The sequence below is a fragment of the Bos taurus genome, chromosome 7 (assembly GCF_002263795.3).
Source record: "Bos taurus isolate L1 Dominette 01449 registration number 42190680 breed Hereford chromosome 7, ARS-UCD2.0, whole genome shotgun sequence".
NCBI classification, from domain to species: Eukaryota; Metazoa; Chordata; class Mammalia; order Artiodactyla; family Bovidae; genus Bos; species Bos taurus.
The window spans coordinates 34,717,323-34,737,261 of record NC_037334.1 but is presented as its reverse complement, the minus strand read 5'-3'; the positions used below and the strand labels follow the sequence as shown (position 1 = coordinate 34,737,261).

The window sequence follows — 19,939 nt, the reverse complement described above, 5'->3', positions numbered from 1 at the left end:
TTTTGTGAAGCAAAAAGATTGTAAGGAAAAAAACCCGAAAACTCAATGGGAAATATATGCAGTTTTGGGTTAATGCTATTTTTAAAAGGTTTTAAAAATTAATTCAACGGCAGTAGATATTTCAGAAGTAAACAAATGGACAAAGAGAAAAATGTTTCAAGAAAAATTTTTGAAGTATTATATGTGAATGATGAGCAGCATATTGAGTTGAATTACCTCCCTCAAAAATCACAAAATGCAAAATATCCATAAAGAAAAGAATGAATAAAATCTATTACTAGTGAGTGAGTAGAGAAAAGGTACTCTAATATATACTGTTAATAAGAGCATAAAATTAGTATCATACTTTATGGAAGTATGAATCAGTAGGCTTAATTTTTCTTATGTTCTTTAGATAGCAAGTCCAAATTTCTTTTATTCATTCCAACAAATATTTGTTGAGTGCTTGTCATATTCTAGGCAGTGGTAACAGTGCTTAGAATATAGGTTGGGTGGAGATAAACAGTATACCAGTATATCAGTATGACAGGATGTAAGGTAGGCCATTCTTCCTGAGTCAGTTTTATGTGAAGCAGCTGTTTAGTTGCTAAGTTGTCTCCATCTCTTCTTGAGACCCCATGAACTGTAGCCCCCTAGGCTCCTCTGTCTATGGTATTACCAAGGCAAGAATACTGGAATGAGTTGTCATTTCCTTCTCCAGGGGATGTTCCCAACCCAGTATCTTCTCCTGAATTGGCAGGGGGATTCTTGACCACTGAGCCATCTATCAGATACCAAAGTCAGAGTAAGGCAGATATCCTATATAGAGAATTTACAAAGGAGATTTCAAAGGAGCTAGTTCTGTGTTTTTTTTTTTACCCCATAATCAGATCATGGGTATTAAAAAGGGTTTAAACATAGAGAGGAAATAGGATTTTGCAAAAAGGTAATTCCTTAGAAAGAGCTGTGGCTTTGCTTTTGAGTCTTTCATGTAAGATTGCGGGGAGAGAAGAGCAAAGAAGTGCTGTAGTGTAATCACTGCAAATCTGGTAAGGGGCTTCTTGGGTTGAACTGAGAATTTGAAATGTATTTCAAACATTTGGAAGAGGGAGAGAATCTTAAGTTAAAAAACAGAGTTATACAGAGTCCTAGTAACTTGGACTAGACATACTCATTTATTTGAAGTGGTTTATTACTTAAGTAAACAATTAAGCCTTGGACTGGAAACTATGCAAGTTTTATTCTAGAATCAACTGAAGATTGATCCTTAGAAGAAATGGAGTAGCCATCATAGTGAACAAAAGAGTCTGAAATGCAGTACTTGGATGCAGTCTCAAAAACAACAGAATGATCTCTGTTCATTTCTAAGGCAAACCATTCAATACCACTGTAATACAAGTCTATGCCCCAACCAGTAATGCTGAAGAAGCTGAAGTTGAACGGTTCTATGAAGACCTACAAGACCTTTTAGAACTAACACCCAAAAAAGATGTCCTTTTCATTATAGGGGACTGGAATGCAAGAGTAGGAAGTCAAGAAACACCTGGAGTAACAGGCAAATTTGGCCTTGGAGTGTAGAACGAAGCAAGGCAAAGTCTAATAGAGTTTTGCCAAGACAACGCACTGGTCCTAGCAAACACCCTCTTCCAACAACACCAGAGAATACTCTACACATGGACATCTCCAGATGGCTAACACTCAAATCAGGTTAATTATATTCTTTGCAGCCAAAGATGGAGAAGCTTTATACAGTCAGTAAAAACAAGACCAGGAGCTGACTGTGGCTCAGATCATGAACTCCTTATTGCCAAATTCAGACTTAAATTGAAGAAAGTGGGGAAAACCACTAGACCATACAATATGACCTAAATCAAATCCCTTATGATTATACAGTGAAAGTGAGAAATAGATTTAAGGGACTAGATCTGATAGACATTATCTGATGAACTATGGATGGAGGTTTGTGACATTGTACAGGAGACAGGGATCAAGACCATCCCCAAGAAAAAGAAATGCAAAAAAGCAAAATGGCGGTCTGAGGAGGCCTTACTGTGAAAGGAAGAAAAATAGCTGTAAAAGGAAGAAAAGCAAAAGGCAAAGGAGAAAAGGAAAGATACAACCATTTGAATGCAGAGTTCCAAAGAATAGCAAGGAGAGATAAGAAAGCCTTCCTCAGCAATCAATGCAAAGAAAGAGAGGAAAACAACAGAATGGGAAAGACTAGAGATCTCTTCAAGAAATTTCAAGGGAACATTTCATGCAAAGATGGACTCTGTAAATGACAGAAATGGTATGGACCTAACAGAAGCAGAAGATATTAAGAAGTGGCAAGAATACACAGAAGAACTATACAGAAAAGATCTTCATGACCCAGATAATCATGATGGTGTGATCACTCACCTAGAGCCAGATATCCTAGAATGTGAAGTCAAGTGGGCCTTAGGAAGCATCACTACGAACAAAGCTAGTGGAGGTGATGGAATTCCAGTGGAGCTATTTCAAATCCTGAAAGATGATGCTGTGAAAGTGATGCACTCAATATGCCAGCAAATTTGGAAAACTTAGCAGTGGCCACAGGACTGGAAAAGGTCAGTTTTCATTCCAATCCCAAAGAAAGGCAATGCCAAAGAATGCTCAAACTACTGCACAATTGCACTCATCTCACATGCTAGTAAAGTAATGCTCAAAATTCTCCAAGCCAGGCTTCAACAATATGTGAACCGTGAACTTCCAGATGTTCAAGCTGGTTTTAGAAAAGGCAGAGGAACTAGAGATCAAATTGCCAACATCCATTGGATCATGGAAAAAGGAAGAGAGTTCCAGAAAAACGTCTACTTCTGCTTTATTGACTATACCAAAGCCTTTGACTGTGTGGATCACAATAAACTGTGGAAAATTCTGAAAGAGATGGGAATACCAGACCACCTGACCTGCCTCTTGAGAAACCTGTATGCAGGTCAGGAAGCAACAGTTAGATCTGGACATGGAACAATAGACTGATTCCAAATAGGAAAATGAGTACGTCAAGGCTGTATATTGTCACCCTGCTTATTTAACTTCTATGCAGAGTACATCATGAGAAACGTTGGGCTGGAAGAAGTACAAGCTGGAATCAAGATTGCCGGGAGAAATATCAATAACCTCAGATACTCAGATGACACCACCCTTATGGTAGAAGGTTAAGAAGAACTAAAGAGGCTCTTGATGAAAGTGAAAGTGGAGAGTGAAAAAGTTGGCTTAAAGCTCAACATTCAGAAAACTAAGATCATGGCATCCGGTCCCATCACTTCATGGCAAATAGATGGGGAAACAGTATCAGACTTTATTTTTCTGGGCTCCAGAATCACTGCAGATGGTCTTTGCAGCCATCTTGTAAGGAAAGTTATGACCAACCTAGACATCATATTAAAAAGCAGAGATATTACTTTGTCAACAAATGTTTGTCTAGTCAAGGCTATGGTTTTTCCAATAGTCATGTATGGATGTGAAAGTTGGACTATAAAGAAAGCTGAGCACTGAAGAATTGATGCTTTTGAACTGTGGTGTTGAAGACTCTTGAGAGTCCCTTTGACTGCAAGGAGATCCAACCAGTCCATCCTAAAGGAGATGAGTCCTGGGTGTTTATTGGAAGCACTGATGTTGAAGCTGAAACTCCAATAGTTTGGCCACCTAACTGGAAGAGCTGACTCATTTGAAAAGACCCTGATGCTGGGAAAGATTGAGGGCAGGAGGAGAAGGTGATGACAGAGGATGAGATGGTTGGATGGCATCACCGACTCAATGGACATGAGTTTGGGTGAACTCCGGGAGTTGGTAATGGACAGGGGAGGCCTGGCATGCTGCAGTTCATGGGGTTCTAAAGAGTCGGACACGACTGAGCGACTGAACTGAACAACGGAAGATTACACTAACTGGAATACATTTAAAAGTTGAGCTTAATCTGATTATAGTTCATTTGTGGTTCATTTTAAAAATCTGCTTATACCTGTTAGATGAAGACTAGTAGGTACGACATAGAATAGATAGGATAGGAGAAGAGGAGTAGAGGTGACGTTGAGTATAGGCATGAAGGAAGTAAGTTATGTGTGCATAGCTTTTGGAGAAGGGAACTAGTGCAAGACCCTGAGGTAAAACTGTGTGTCACCTTGTGGCTGGACGAAAGTGAACATAGTGAGGAGTGATGGGGAAATGATTAGAGTCAGGAGGCAGCTTATAGGTTATTGTGAGGCTTTTGCATTTTAATTTTGAGTGAGTTGGGAAGCTGTTGAGGGTTTTGAGCAGAGCGTGAAATCTGATTCCCTTTTAAAAGAATTCCTTTAGATACTGCTTTAAGAAAAGACTGTAGGGGCAACACAGTCACAATCATGAAGACCAGGCATTTTTTTTTTTAACTTTTTATTTTGTATTGGGGTATAGCTGATTAACAAACAATGTTATGATAGTTTCAGGTGAACAGTGAAGGGACTCAGCCATACAAATACATGTATCCATTCTCCCTGCTCCCATCCAGGCTGCCACACAACATTGAGCAGAGTTCCATGTGCCATATAGTAGGTTCTTGTTGGTTATCCATTTTAAATATAGCAGTGTAAGATCAAGCACTTTTAATTATTTGTTTTAAAGATATCTTTAAGATTAACCAGATACGTAAAAACGTGTGTTCAAAAATGTTCATTCTACCACTTAATGTTCAGTTCAGTTCAGTCACTCAGTCGTGTCCGACTCTTTGTGACCCCATGAACTGCAGCACGCCAAGCCTCCCTGTCCATCACCAACTCCCAGAGTCCACCCAAATCCATGCCCATTGAATCGATGATGCCATCCAACCATCTTATCCTCTGTCATCCCCTTCTCCTCCTGCCCTCAATCTTTGCCAGCATCAGGGTCTTTTCAAAGGAGTCAGCTCTTCATATCAGGTGCCCAAACTATTGGAGTTTCAAAGTATCAGAACTTAATGTTCATGACATATTTTAAAATATGTATTACAGAGCAAATTGTAAATATGACATCAGTTTCCATCTTCTTCCCCACAACCTCCCACAGAAAGTAGATGGAGAGGTAGAGTGGAAAGAGATTTGGAAGTCAATGTATTAACATGTTACTAGTGATTTTGCATGGAAATGGGGGTTGTGGTTTTGGTGAAGCTATAGATGATTTTATTTTCTTCTTTTCACCCATTTATATCATTATTTTCTGTTATGTATTAATTAGAATCAGGGTAAAAAGTTTTTGTTATTTGAAATTGAACTGTGATGGCATTCCTCTTCGGCTTGCTTTACAAATAATTTTAGTGTGACTCTATCTAAGCATGGACTTGGATAAAGAAAAGGAAAGCAACGATAGTGAGAAATGTCTTGAGATCAGTATTTCCTGAAAGGCAGAAGGGAAGGTGATGAGGGGAATGAACTGAAACTCCTTGAAGAAGGAGAGACAAGTATGCACCAAGTATGTTGGTGAAATTGGAAGGCTGAATCCATAATTATTGGAAGTCTCTCATTAACACACACATAATCTTCAACTGTGCAAATGCTGCCTTAAGGCAGAATTCATTATAAAATACTGATTTATTGTTCTTGTAAATGTATGTTGGAATGTAAGCATCCATAGCTCCAAAAATTAGATTTCCAGGTTAAAAAATGAAACCTTTCTTTCTCATATTCTAAAGGAATGAGACCTATGACTCTTCTGTCTTAAGCTTTAAAGAATGACAAGTCATTCCTTATATGATTCTTATGCATAGATATTTTTACATTGAAAATAATTTTTGTATTTAATATTACATTTTCTATTTCTAATTTATGAGATATACTTAAAAGTGAGTGTCAAACTTGTTATTATATTTTGTATTTGAAGCAGATTACTGAATATAGTTTAGAGAAGTAATACTGCATTCTCTCATTTAATTTTCCTTGAAAATTTTGCCTTGTCTATTTAATTTACAGAACTGCTTCCCAAGTTCATTTAATGAAATTTTCACCAGATGGAGAATTTTTTGCCACTGCTGGGAAGGTAATTTGTGAAAATACTATTATCAAGTTGTGTTTATGGTGTATTTTGAAATATCAAAAAAATTTAACTTGCTTCATTATTTAAGTTGCAAACATTTTCTGTTAAATATGTTAAATAGCAAAAATTTGCTAAATATTATTATGTTAAAGGGCAATATGATATAATTGAAACAGCTTAAATCAAAGGTAGATCTGGGTATAAATTTGCCATTTACCAACTTTTTGATCTTGAGCAAGTAGTTAATCACTTTGAGCCTTGGTTTTCTGATGTATAAACTAAGGATAATAATACCTACCTCATAGGTCATGGGTCATAGTTTAGACAGTGTATGTAAAGTGGCACAGTGTCTTGGATATAGTATACTGTCAGTAATAAACTATAACTGTTATTTATGTTATCTTCTAGCTGACAGCTATATTAGACTGTATTTATAGTAAAAGAATTTACAGACTTTCTAGAAGGACATTTTTAACTTTTCTTTGTTATTACCTGTTGATTTCAGAATAGTGAATTCCCTTAAATTTTAATTATTTTAAATCATTGGTTCACAGAGCACTTTACATAAAACTAATAGTCTGAAGTTATTTTTCCCATGACTCAAATCGGCAGACTAAGAATATGAGATGTCTTAAATTCTTGGTGAGGTATTTTCTCCTAAAAATTTTTTAGGAGAAAACTAGGGCTGTTTAATCTGATTAACTTTAGTCAGCGTCAGGAATGTAATTAGTAGCTTAAGAGCAGAACCTGGTACATGCTAATCTCTCATTCTTGCTTTCCTTCCCAGATTAGGAGATGCAATTTTGATTGTGCTTAGAATATTTTGTATGGTGGTAGTTGCTAACTAGTTAATATCATTTTCTTTGAACATTCATACGACAATCTATAAAAAATGTTGTTTTATAAAATTAGCAGTATTTTGAAGTCTACTAATGGTAATACTTTCTTATTTAATATTTGGCTAAGTGAGAAAATGAACCCTTCATCTTTAGGTCTTTCCTGAATGACTTTATTTTCCATATCAAATAGTAGCTAGCATTTTCCTTGAACCAACCTTTGCAAAATACACACGTTCACATACCTTAATTCTCAAAGAACAGTTAAGGAATGCTGGTTAGAAAAGTATCAGAATCAGAGATTTTCTTAATTTTTTCATGCCCAATCCCTATGTTCCTTTAATTGGGAAGAAAAATCTTACCTTTGGTATTTGGTTTAACCTTTAATTCTGATCTGGATGTTTTTCTGTTTCTGTTTTTCCACCCTCTTAGGATGACTGTCTTTTAAAGGTATGGTATAATGTAGAAAACTGGCGGACATCTGTTACCTCTCCAGATAAAAATTCAGAAAAACAATCTGAAGGAGAAACTGACTTTTCTTTTGTATATCTGGCCCATCCTCGAGCTGTAAATGGATTTTCCTGGCGTAAAACAAGCAAATATATGCCTAGGTCAGTGGATTAGTCATTTTTCCCATGTATTAAGAGAACATCATCTTTGTGACTTTGACCGCTTTTCTCATTTTGAGAATCCATTGCTATAGGGTTTTTGCCCATGAAGATTCAAGTAGTACTAGATAGCTCCTGGACTGCAAGCCTCTGGCTATGAGTTAACTATATATGATACTTAAGAGGAGAGCCATGTGAAAGGATAATTTACCTCTAGTTCAGATATCTTAAAGTGACAAGAGTTGTGCATCTTTTTCTTTCAGTTCTTTCATCTTTAATCATTCTCCAAATTTCTATTTGCATCAACTTTTTCATATTTCACTCTCTTTAGCTTGTCCCTTTCTATGTGTATCCACTGGTTTTTTTTTTTTGTAACTAAAAATACAAGCTTTATTGAGAGTGTATACCATGAGACTTCAAATATTTCTTTAACTGCCTGCAGCATCTTTGAGGAAAAGTACATGGGCTAATAGATTATGATGTCCTAAACTAGATATTAATTTAACCTACACATGCATGCACAAATAAACCTGTTAGTACTTCATTTGTTTCCTATAGTCTTTGTCAGACTTGATATCCCGTTGACTTTTTGCATATACTTAGTAAGTTACAGCGGAGAAGGCAATGGCACCCCACTCCAGTACTTTTGCCTAGAAAATCCTGTGGATGGAGGAGCCTGGTAGGCTGCAGTCCATGGGGTCACTAGAGTCGGACACGACTGAGCGACTTCACTTTCACTTTTCACTTTCATGCATTGGAGAAGGAAATGGCAACCCACTCCAGTGTTCTTGCCTGGAGAATCCCAGGGACAGGGAAGCCTGGTGGGCTGCCGTCGATGGGGTCACACAGAGTCGGACACGACTGAAGTGACTTAGCAGCAGCAGCAGCAGTAAGTTACAGAGGTATTGTATTACTTAATTGTAGGTAGAAATCCCTTTTTGTTCCACATGGCCATCTTCAATTTGGCCACACTATGGATCAATACAGTTTTTCCCTTATCTTTTTGTCATCTGAGAATGTCTTAAGCTGATCCATTATAGCATACTTAGATCATCTGTTAACTTTAGTTTTGCTCTTCTGAACCAGCAGAGTAAACCAAGATTTTAAAAAAAAATTATTTCATATTAAACATTCTTTTTAGAGCAGTTTAAGGTTTATAGCAAAGTTGAGGGGAGGTACAGAGATTTTCCATACAACCCTTTTCCCCACATATGCACAACCACCTGCTTTGTCAACATCCTCCACCAGAGTGGTACATTTGTTACAGTTGATGCTTACATCAACACATTATTATCACCTAAAGTCCATAATTTACATTGTGATTCACTCTTGGTGTTGTACATTCTATGGATTTGGACACAAACCCACATATAATGTATGTATAACAGCATACATACATCATTGTTATACCTAGATCTTTTGAACAATTTTGTAGTGCGATAGTTACCATTTTTCTTACCTCTCTCCTCTAGTCTAACAAAGCATTGAAGTAGGACCTTCTAGGTACACAGATGGTTCTTCTGTTAGAAGTACGTTTCACAGTTTTGAGCTAAAGGAGAGTGGTATGGACAGTCTATATTGTTAGCAGAAGCACCCTCAGTCCACCTTCACTTTGAGAACTATTACTTTAGTACTTCTGAGACCATTGCTCACACGTATAAATATGTGTCTAGAATAGAATGAGCCATGACGTGTGTGTGCTCAGTTGTGTCTGACTCTTGGCGACTCCATGGACTGTAGCCCACTAGGCTCCTCTGTCTATAGGATTTTCCAGGCAAGAATACTGGAGTGGGTTGCCATTTCTTTCTCCAGGACATCTTCCCAACTCTGGGATTGAACCCATGTCTCCTGCACAGTCCACAGGGTTGCAAAGAGTCGGACACGACTGAGCAACTTCACTTTCACTTTTCACTTTCATGCACTGGAGAAGGAAATGGCAACCCACTTCATATTCTTGCCTGGAGAATCCCAGGGACGGGGGAGCCTGGGTGGGCTGCCGTCTGTGGGGTCGCACAGAGTCGGACATGACTGAAGTGACTTGGCAGCAGCAGCAGCAGCTCCTGCACTGCAGGTGTATTCTTTACTGCTGAGCCACTGGGGAAGCCCCGAGCTATGACATGCGTAAAGTAAAAACAGCTGTCTTCACAAACTGTCAACCTTTTAGAACTATCAGAAGTTTACATTATTCTGAAGGTTGAGTTCTGACGATATTCCAGGTATTTTCACATGCAGCTAATTAGAGCACCAGAATACTAAAAAAGAGAATTATGAAATATTGTATATTTTGAGAGAGGACAGTCACATCTGCTTCTGATAGAGTTCACTCACTGTTGGCAAAAGTGATCATAGTGGAAGATACCGTCAGAGGCAGGTACCTTGAACTGGGGCATTAGGAATACTTTATGACAGAAAAAAAAAACATTAATTTTTTCCGCCTGCTTATTTTATCTCTTTTATCAGCTAAATTCTACAGCATAAAGAACTGTGGTATAGAACGAGACTTTTCTGTTAGTTGTGGCGCCTTGGCAAGGTTTCCAGAGTTTCACTTTTGGATCTATTAAAAAAACCAACTGATTTCCTTTAGTTCTTTTAGTTTTCATGTTTGTTTCACCAGCTGCCTGCAGATTTATAGTAGGAAGGCTGATCCTTTCTCATGAGAGTGAAAGAGATCCCGTCAAAGACCATTGTCCTTTCTGTTACGGCATCTTAAAATTAAGATGTTCAGCCAAATGATGATGCTTCACACAAAGTGTCTGCTATCTTAAGAGGAAAAATGGGGATGTGCTTGTAATGATCATATACAGGCACTTCCCTGTTAATTAAAATGATGAATGTAGGACAGATTGGGAGGTTTGGTTATTTTCCCCACACCAACCTTCAGAAGTTGGTTTTACATAACTAGTTTTAGAATCATCTTAGCCTGTTGTTGCCTCAAGATAGGACAACTGTTGCAGACATTTACCCATCATACTGTTGCCCTATATAAGGTCATTCATCTGTATATATCATTTTCGGGTAGAGGGGGAGGGCTGTACCTGAATATGATGTGCTTATTGAAGAGAGAATAAGGTACCTTGATGAAGAAGTGAGAAAGGGAGATATGGCCTGAGAAATGCCTCAGATACATCAGGATATTTCTTCTATGCCGTGCTTATATTACCAGCCAGCTGTTTACACTATTTGTAAAGGTTTGGTGTTCTGAAAAACATTATCTGTGGTCGAAACCGTGTCCATGCTTCTGAGTTGTGCACCTTTCTAGCTTGCTTTGTTGGTCTTGTCTAAGTTCATATGCCTCTCCTGATTGCTGTCTGTTCAACTCTTTTGTCTCTTATCTTCTGCTCTTTCTTTGTAAGCCTCCCATTCTGCCATTTACTGATGGGGCACTATGAACCTTGCACTTTCCATATTGCCTTTTTGTATTTTCTTTTGTTTCTGTTATATTTGATACTATTGCCACTGCCTGTGTGTATGTAAATGTACTAGAGAGAAACAGAGGGAACGAGAGCAGGAAAACGTCAGCGGGAAACAGAGAAAAAAGGGGAAGAAAATTGAAGGAAAAAAAGGAGGGAGAGGCATAAGGATGGGAAAAGGAAGGAGAAACAGAGGGTTTGGAAAGGTAAGGAGAGGCCCTAGGAGGAGGGTACCAATGAGAGGTAGGAGAGGTGGAAAGGGAGGGTGGTTTGGAGAGGCTAAGAAGTAGAGAATTGTAGGAGAAGGCAGAGGCAGAGAAGCCCAGAGAGTGGATGGAGATGGAAAAGAAGTAGGGGAGTAGACATAGAAGGGGAGGGGCAGGGAGGCAGGTGTAAGAGCAGGGGAGGAATCTGGAGAGAGCTACCAAGACAGAATGTGTTGTTCTCCCTTTGCTTTTTTTTTTTTTTTAATCAGATAGGTATGTTTTAAAAACTGACTACTATAGAATATTAAAAAAATTTTTTTTCTTTAACTTATCAAGTTACTTGATAGAAACCTTCTACTGGTTTTTCTTTTTTAATCAGTTAGATATGTTTGAATAAGTTTCTATTACAGGATATTGCAACTTAAAAAAAAATTTTGCTGAGTTAACAAAGACTGTCAGTCAATAGAAAGGTAGTCTTTAATAATAGAATTCCAGCTTTTGAGCTCTTGATGCACATGGGATTTATTAACATATATGTAATTGTTTTGTTATTATTTTGTGGGGTGGCAAGACAGTAAATTCACTGAAAGTCAAAAATGACTAAGGAAGGAGATGGCTAATACTTAACGGATTTTTCTGTTTTCGCACTTGACTGCTTTTGTTATATGTTAGGCAAAGACACAGTAAGTGTACTAGTTACTATAGCTTGTTAGTGACAAGTATGCATATACCTTTACAGGAAGTAAAAATGAAGCCTTGTGAAATAATTTAAATAAATATCCACTGAATAAATCAGAAAATCTGAATAGAAGATGTCAGGTTTTTTCCTTGTTATTAACTGAGGGAGTATGATACGATCTCAGTTTTTGTTCTTTAGATGTAAGAATCTTGGATTACTGAAACAGGAACTACTGAGTTCTAGGCAGAAAATAAATGGATTAGCAAGCGTTTGCAGTGATGAAATCAAACACCCAACTCAGTTTTAATGGTTTTGACTATGTTGCATAAATGTATACTGACTTTTTTTCATTGATACCTTAGTTGTGTACATTTAAATAATTATAGAAACATTGTGGAATATGATACTGTGGGAAATTTATGTTTTCGCTTCTAAAATCCTTTTATTCCTTAGGGCTTCTGTATGTAATGTACTGTTGACTTGCTGCAAAGATAACATATGTCGTCTTTGGGTAGAGACATTTTTACCAAATGATTGTTTGCTCTATGGAGGTGACTGCAACCATTGGACTGAACCAATTAATTTAACAAATAACATCAAGAGAAACGTTTCCAGTAAAGAACGAGTTCAGAATGCTTCAGATGTAAGTGTTTTTGTTAGATGTTTTTCCTATATGTTTTAATATCTTTTGTACAAGGCCTTTTTGTAACATTCATCTTAATATTCAAAATCATGGATAGTTATGAAAAAATATATGTCTTAGGAAATCAGTTCTCAGAAAATTTTCAGTATTTTTTTTTTTTGTCTAGCATGAAACTGCCTATAATTACAAAGTTAACCTTAGGTTAACTGATGATATCAAAAGGATGATCATACTTAGCTGAAATAACATAAAGTAAATTAGGATCTGAGAATGCAGAAATTTGACTGTAAAAATAATGTGTTATTTTTCTTTCTTTAGGGCTTAGGGTGTTTGTCCTGTCATTACAGGAATGATTACTTTATCAGATTGTGTTCTACGTTTGTTATCGTTCAAACCTCCAAGAACATGAATTACTATAGTATGGCAAAACTAAAGTCAGTTTTTGATGTTGGGGCTAATTAAACATAGACTAGTAACATGGATCCTTGAAAATAAGAAAGTGACCTAAAAATGATTTATCTTTGAATGTTTTGTATGATTATGGAAATACTGTTTCTCAAATTTAGATCGTATTGCTAGTGGCATAGAATATAATTAAGTGTGTATTGTATAGAGACTCAACCACTGAGACTCAATCAGTGGTTATATATAGTAATAGTTGAAAGAAGTTCTTGACTAGGAATCACTTTCAGGTGATGTTGTGTTCTGTATAAAGTATTGTATCGTATGAAAGATGAGAATAGCAATATTGGCATTGTCTGCCTCATGGATCAAATGAGGTGATTGCAGTGAAAGTGCTTTGTAAACTATGAAATATCATCCTAATGAATGGTGGTAATATTAGTCAGTGCTTTGTGGTCAGTAACCTGTGGATACAAAGAGAACTGTATAAATAGGGACATCATTTCCCACAGATGCATGGTAAACTTTTTTTTAAATTAAAATATTAAATCAGAATTTAACATATTGTGTGATGGTTTAAAGATGAGTCAGGCAGTTAAAAGTGTCAAGCTTATTTCATGTTTCACATTTGTTGTACAAAAATACTGTAAAGTACTTGTACATATAGGCTTACTTGAAATAGCATCTAACAATCATTATATAACTTATGTGCTTATAACAAAATAGATGTTAGTTTTACTTTGTTTTGCATTGTTTTTATTCTTATAGGTAAATCAGAAATTTTTTCGCAGAGGTCGGAGATCGCTTGCACTTGTAGCACATACTGGGTACCTGCCACACCAGCAAGACCCTCACCACGTTCACAGGAATGCTCCACTGCATGCCAATGCACTTTGCCACTTTCATATTGCAGCCAGCATCAACCCAGCCACAGGTAATAAAGTGCTGTTCAGAAAACGTTTTTCAGATCAAGTAGATTGATTTTTATGACCAGTAAGTTATACTATACTTATTGAGTAAGTAAAAAATTGTAGGTGATTTTCTTAGCTAACTTTTCATTATAGCCAGCTCACTGATGATAGAAAGAGTTTTTGTTTACTTGTTTGGTTCTTAAGGCTGTGATTTGGTCTGTAATTTTAGATCGTGGTAAGTCATTGAGATGTTCTGTATTGGTTTATTCAAAAGTTGAGATTTGAACTAATACTTAACAAAAAAATCAACACTTCAGAATTATAATTACTGTATTGTTGTTCATATGAAACTGGTATGTTTTGTACTTAATCTTTGGAGCCATTTCAGAAATAGGGCAGAAATATTGTAGAAGTTATAACTGAAGAATTAAGAAACCTTGTGTTGTGGTCAAATATGTACTTTGAGATAGACTGAAAGATCTAGAATACCTGGATTTATCTATGAATTTGAAGACTGATGTGTTTATCATTATAGTAAATATTTTATGTTAGTTTAAAAACCAGGTGGTCACAGTTGGGCATTTAAGATAGAACCTTAAAATATTGCTGGGAAAAAGTTAAAAATAATATTTGCACATAATAAACACAATCTATACAGGAAATATAAAGTTAACCTCCCTTCATATCTATTCCACCCTAGTCTTCCTCCTCAGAAGGTAACCACTCTAATGAATTTTTGTGTATTTTGAGATATTCTTTTGTTTGTTTATTTTGCTGCACCAGGTCTTTGTTGCAGCATGAAAACAGTTTTGGTCTGCAGGATCTAGTTCCCTGACCAGGGATTGAATCCAGGCCCTCTGTATTGAAAGGGCAGAGTCTTAGCCACTGGACCACCAGGGAAGTCCAGAGATATTCTTAAACATAAATCAAGCACAACCTATTTACATATAACACACTGGATTTGCAGTATTGCATTCTTCGAGAAACAGAATGAATACAGTCCATTAGTTACTTGAATCGAAGTGAGAAGTTCATAGAATGAATACAGTCCATTAGTTACTTGAATCAAAGTGAGAAGTGCTTTGATAAGTTAAAAGTTCAGAGATACCTGTGGTAGGAATAATACCTGTGGTATTTGCCTTTTTTTTTTTTCAGTTTTATTTGGTTAATAACAGTCCCAGCACTAAAAGAATCCATGAGCCAAGAAAATGTAAATGGGAGAATATTGAATGATTTTTATTGAAAATTATATTATTACCTTATCAAAAAAGATATATTGTCAGTGCTTATAGTATCCAGAGGAAGCTCTGAGGTCAGTAGAATAATTTTAAAAGTCTTTGTGAGTAAAAGACAGTATTTTGAGAATAGAAAAAGCTTGAATTCTCACTTTAATAGAAAAGGCTGAGGTGTTATGGAAAAAGAAACCCTAAGTTACAATGTAGCATCTTCTTGACTACCTTACAATAAGGAAAACTCTTAAAACCTTTCTTCAGATTGTAGGTCCCCAAGAAAAGTTCATACATTTAGGGAAAATCAAATAAAAATAATAACTTTAGGAGCTATATTAGATTCTGTGGAGACTTTCTTGCCTTAAATTAGGTCTGTTAGAATGACCTTTCTGCAAGGCCCAGAACTTATATATGTTCAATAGAAATAGATACAGGAGAGAAGTTCATAATATTATGTTCTCTTAATTCTAGCTCTTATACCCTCTCCATGATTATTTCTCATAAGAAATGATTTTACCAAATTTTTTGAGTGAGGTCAGAAGGCAAAGGAAATGTGGTTACTTTTCAACCAGAATGCTTCTGCTAAAAGTCAGCCTAAGCCCCTCCTTATTTGTGTACTTAACAACTAGGCCTGTGATCTACTTCAGGATTACTTATCTCTTCTGGGTTGATTTGTAAGTTGAAAATCAGAAATTCCTCCCCATGAAGTTTCTTGGGGACAGTTTAAATCCCCAACACTATTGTGTATCCACCTAACAACAGTGCAATTGGTAGTTCAGCCCCTCAAGGCTTTTATTGTGTGTTTAGTGCCATGTAGGAACTGGAGATACAATAATGATCAAGACGTTATTGATCATTGCTCATATGAAGCGTATAACCAGGTAGGAGATAGATAAATACTAATTAAACAATTATACTAATGAATATATAATTATAAACAGAGCTCTTGAATTAGATAATATCCATCAGCTCTTAGAACCACTTCCAGTAGAAGGGGTGGGGAAAAGATTCATTTATTCTTTCCTTTATCCCCTATAATACTCTTTCTGTTGGTGTCCAGCAATAGACAGTGTTTGAACAAATAATTCAAATTATTTATATTTCCTATTTTTTAAAATCAGCAGATTTGTTCTGAACCTTCCCTGAATCTATTCCAGCCTGTACTGTTCAGCAGACACCAGCATGATTTAGATTTGGACTTTAATAATAATAGACAAATCTTTCTTTACCTCTATTATGTAAGAATTGTCATTTTTTGCAATTTACTCTGAATTTGTACTTCAATATACTTCACTTAGCAATGATTTCAAAAGTAATACCAAGGGATCAGATTTTGTTTTGTTTTTTAGCTGAGTTGGCTTGTCTTGAATGATTTTCTTGAATATAAGAAGGGAACCTCAGTTTCATACTGTCTGATTTCAATCTTGATGCTAATAAATAAACAGTATCTATTGCAGTATCTATCTTAGGATTAGATAGGTAGGTCATGAAAAAAGTTAATATGTCAGTCTCTTAAGTAAAAGAAAGTTGTTGCTATTGAGGTAAACATATCACTGGTCCTTTGACAACTTGATGACATTTTTAATGGTAGATCAGGTTAAAATATGTTTCTAATGAGTTTCTGTATAAATTAAGAACACTATTCTATTAACATGTCTACAAATTATAGATAGGTTTCTTAATGAGAGCATTTTATAATTGTAGACAAATACATGTGTGTATATATAAGTAAGTTATGGTGTGTGACTTAGAATGTATACTTTTCTGTCCTTTATAATAAGTATATTAAATACACCATTTAAGTCTGTTTTTTCATTAGTAATAATTGTGGGAACCATTATACTGTGAGTCTCACAGATTAAATGTGTTTTATGTGCTAGCATGATAGAAATTATAATTTTGATTTTTTTCTTGTTCTTTGTAGACATTCCACTTCTTCCTTCTATTACCTCTCTGAGTCTAAGTGAAAATGAAGAGAAGAGTGGACCTTTTGTGGTACACTGGCTAAACAATAAAGAGTTGCATTTTTCTTTGTCCATGGAAGTCTTTTTACAACAACTTAGAAAAAGTTTTGAGCAACCATCTTCTGAGACCAGTGTAGAAGATTCTAATCAGGCAGATGTAAAATCTGATGAAGGTAAAGCTTTAAGAAGGGTAAAAACTATGACGTTTTGTTTAAGATAGCGAAGATTTTTATATTAGTGTAGCACCAGCAAATGGCAACCCACTCCACTTTTCTTGCCTGGAGAATCCCAGGGGCAGGAGAGCCTGGTGGGCTGACGTCTATGGGGTCACGCAGAGTCGGACACGACTGAAGTGACTTAACAGCAACAGCTACTGTTAGAAATAACCTTCAGATTTCAGTGGCATAGTACACATTTGGACTAGCTCATGATAATCCAGTATAGACGTTTTTGTTCCAAGTGTCTTACTTCCTGATGGTAATGTAGGGATTTAGAATTCTCCATACTTACGCTTCTGTGGGCCACTAGGGTCTTGCTGCTCAGAGGACTATCTGAGCAGCAGATAGTAGCAGACTAGTAGCATTGGCATTATTAGGAATGCACAATCTCATGCTCCACCTGGAGCTGCTAAACAAGAATCTGCAATTTAGTGAAATTCCCAGATGAGTTGTATGTATATTAAAGTTTGAGAAGCAGTACACTTAGGGCTTAAGCCCTACATTCAGCTTCTATTCATTCAGCCTCAGTCAAGTAGAGAGAGAGAAATCAAGTGTTTTCTAAATTACAAGTTTACATGTTCCCCTTAAAAAAAAATTAAACAGTACCATCATGTATAAAGTTTCCATATTGTTAAATTTGATGAGCGTTCTTCCAGATTTTATTTTTTTCTATGCTCATGCAAGTATATATAAAGGTAGTTTCTTTTTAATTGTACTATGGGATTTCATTTTTAAATGAACATAGTGTTCTGTAGCTTGCTTAAATTCAGTATTCGGCACTTTTCTTGCTCATTAATTTTAACAGCTCCTGAGTCAGGAGACTCAAGAGAAAACTTAAGCGTTTTCTTTGTTGATACACATTTAAATTGAGTTCAATTGTTTCTCACTATATACTGATAATGGTAAAATCATGCGTCTCTTTATCTTTGTGTGAATTTTTCTATAGGGTGGATCCCTAGATGGGGAATTAGCATATTGCGTAAGCATTTTTAAATTTCAGTAACTTTTGCCAAGTTGCCCCCCACCCCACAGGAATGTTTTACAAGTTCATGCTCCCTTTAAGTAAGTAAGTGTTAGTCACTCAGTTTTGTCTGACTCTTTGTGCCCCTTTTACCTATTTTCAAGTCAGTATTAGTCCTTCTACTGCTAATCCAGTGACTCAGCCTTTTGGGCCTTCTGATTACTGAGTTAACTCCAGTGGCCTTATATTCCTGGAGCAAAATTATTTTTAAAGGGAACCCCATTTCCTGTTTGTATGAAAACATGTTTTTCATTTTGAATGCATTTGTAAAGATAAAGAATGCATTTCTTAATTTATAGTAGTAGCTTGATTGTATTTATATGGTTTATGAACTCTTTTGCTTATAGAGATTGATGACAGTGTTGATGATCTGAAAATAAATCATGAAAAGAAGGAATTGGGTGGTGATAAACTGGTACCAAATTCAAGTTTTGTGCCATTACCATCATCTGCCATTGATCATCAGATTGAAGTACTTCTGTCTGAATGGAGTAAAAATGCAGACATGCTATTCAGTATTCATCCCATGGATGGTTCTTTGCTGGTTTGGCATGTGGATTGGCTGGACGAATACCAGCCTGGTATGTTTCGTCAAGTACAGGTATTATTTTTATGATCTCTGGAGAGCTGCTTTTTGTTAAATGTGGGTACTGTTTTGTAAAACCTCTTTATATAGTTTCATGCCTTCTGATGCTCACATTCTTAATTCCAGGTGTCCTTTGTTTCCAGAATTCCTGTAGCTTTCCCCACAGGTGATGCAAACTCTCTCTGTAAAAGCATAGTGATGTATGCCTGTACCAAGAATGTTGACTTGGCTATTCAGCAAGGGAAACAAAAACCTTCCAGCCTGACACGTTCCACGTCAATGCTTATCTCTTCTGGTCACAGTAAATCAACTAATAGTTTAAAATTAAGTATTTTTACTCCTAATGTTATGATGATTTCAAAGCATGCTGATGGCTCCCTGAATCAATGGCTTGTCAGTTTTGCCGAAGAATCTGCTTTTTCTACAGTTCTCAGTATTTCCCACAAATCCAGATACTGTGGTCATCGCTTTCATCTTAATGATTTAGCTTGTCACTCAGTATTACCATTATTGCTGACAACGTCGCACCATAATGCATTAAGGACACCAGATGTTGATAACCAAAAGCAACCTGATGATGCTGTGAATATTGAAGAATGTCCTTCGGCACAACAGAATAAAAGCACTATTGACATGGCCTTTCAGGATCCCAATGCAGTTTACAGTGAGCTTATTCTTTGGAGAGTTGATCCAGTTGGGCCATTGTCTTTCTCTGGAGGTGTTTCTGAGCTTGCCCGGATTAATTCTCTTCACGTTTCTGCATTTTCCAATGTGGCATGGCTGCCCACTCTTATTCCCAGTTACTGTCTAGGTAAGCATTCTGATTTTTACTTAAGAACTTTAGATTTTCTGACATTGTTGCTTAAAGGTTAAATTTTAAATGTTTTTTAAATACATCTAGGTGCATATTGCAACTCTCCTAGTGCGTGCTTTGTAGCAAGTGATGGACAATATCTGAGATTATATGAAGCAGTTATTGATGCCAAGAAGCTTCTATATGAGCTTTCCAATCCTGAAATTTCTGTAAGTAAATGACTTTTGAAACTACGAATAAAATATGATGTGTTTAAATAGTTAATTTATACTTAGCAATTTCTAGGATTGTAATATAAAATTTATAATTAAATGTGTTTTTAGTTATTTTTTACACATTTACATTATAGTCTTAGTGATAGTCGTATAGTGATCCCAGTCCCTTAAAAAGAAACCATGTCTTTCATTCATTCCAAAAGTAGAATCTA

The 19,939-nt window shown here is 36.2% G+C and overlaps 1 protein-coding gene across 7 annotated transcripts in view; it reads left to right on the top strand.

Moving 5' to 3' along the window:
• Positions 1-19,939, top strand: part of DMXL1 (Dmx like 1) — a 125,824-nt gene that overhangs the window by 25,187 nt on the left and 80,698 nt on the right. For all 7 annotated transcript variants that reach the window (XM_002688999.7, XM_005209157.5, XM_010807136.4 and 4 more), the window contains exons 6-13: positions 5,922-5,988; positions 7,254-7,432; positions 12,178-12,367; positions 13,538-13,703; positions 16,834-17,046; positions 18,460-18,713; positions 18,825-19,509; positions 19,600-19,721. In XM_002688999.7, coding sequence (XP_002689045.1) covers positions 5,922-5,988; positions 7,254-7,432; positions 12,178-12,367; positions 13,538-13,703; positions 16,834-17,046; positions 18,460-18,713; positions 18,825-19,509; positions 19,600-19,721 — 1,876 coding nt within the window. The remainder of the gene's footprint in view (positions 1-5,921; positions 5,989-7,253; positions 7,433-12,177; positions 12,368-13,537; positions 13,704-16,833; positions 17,047-18,459; positions 18,714-18,824; positions 19,510-19,599; positions 19,722-19,939) is intronic.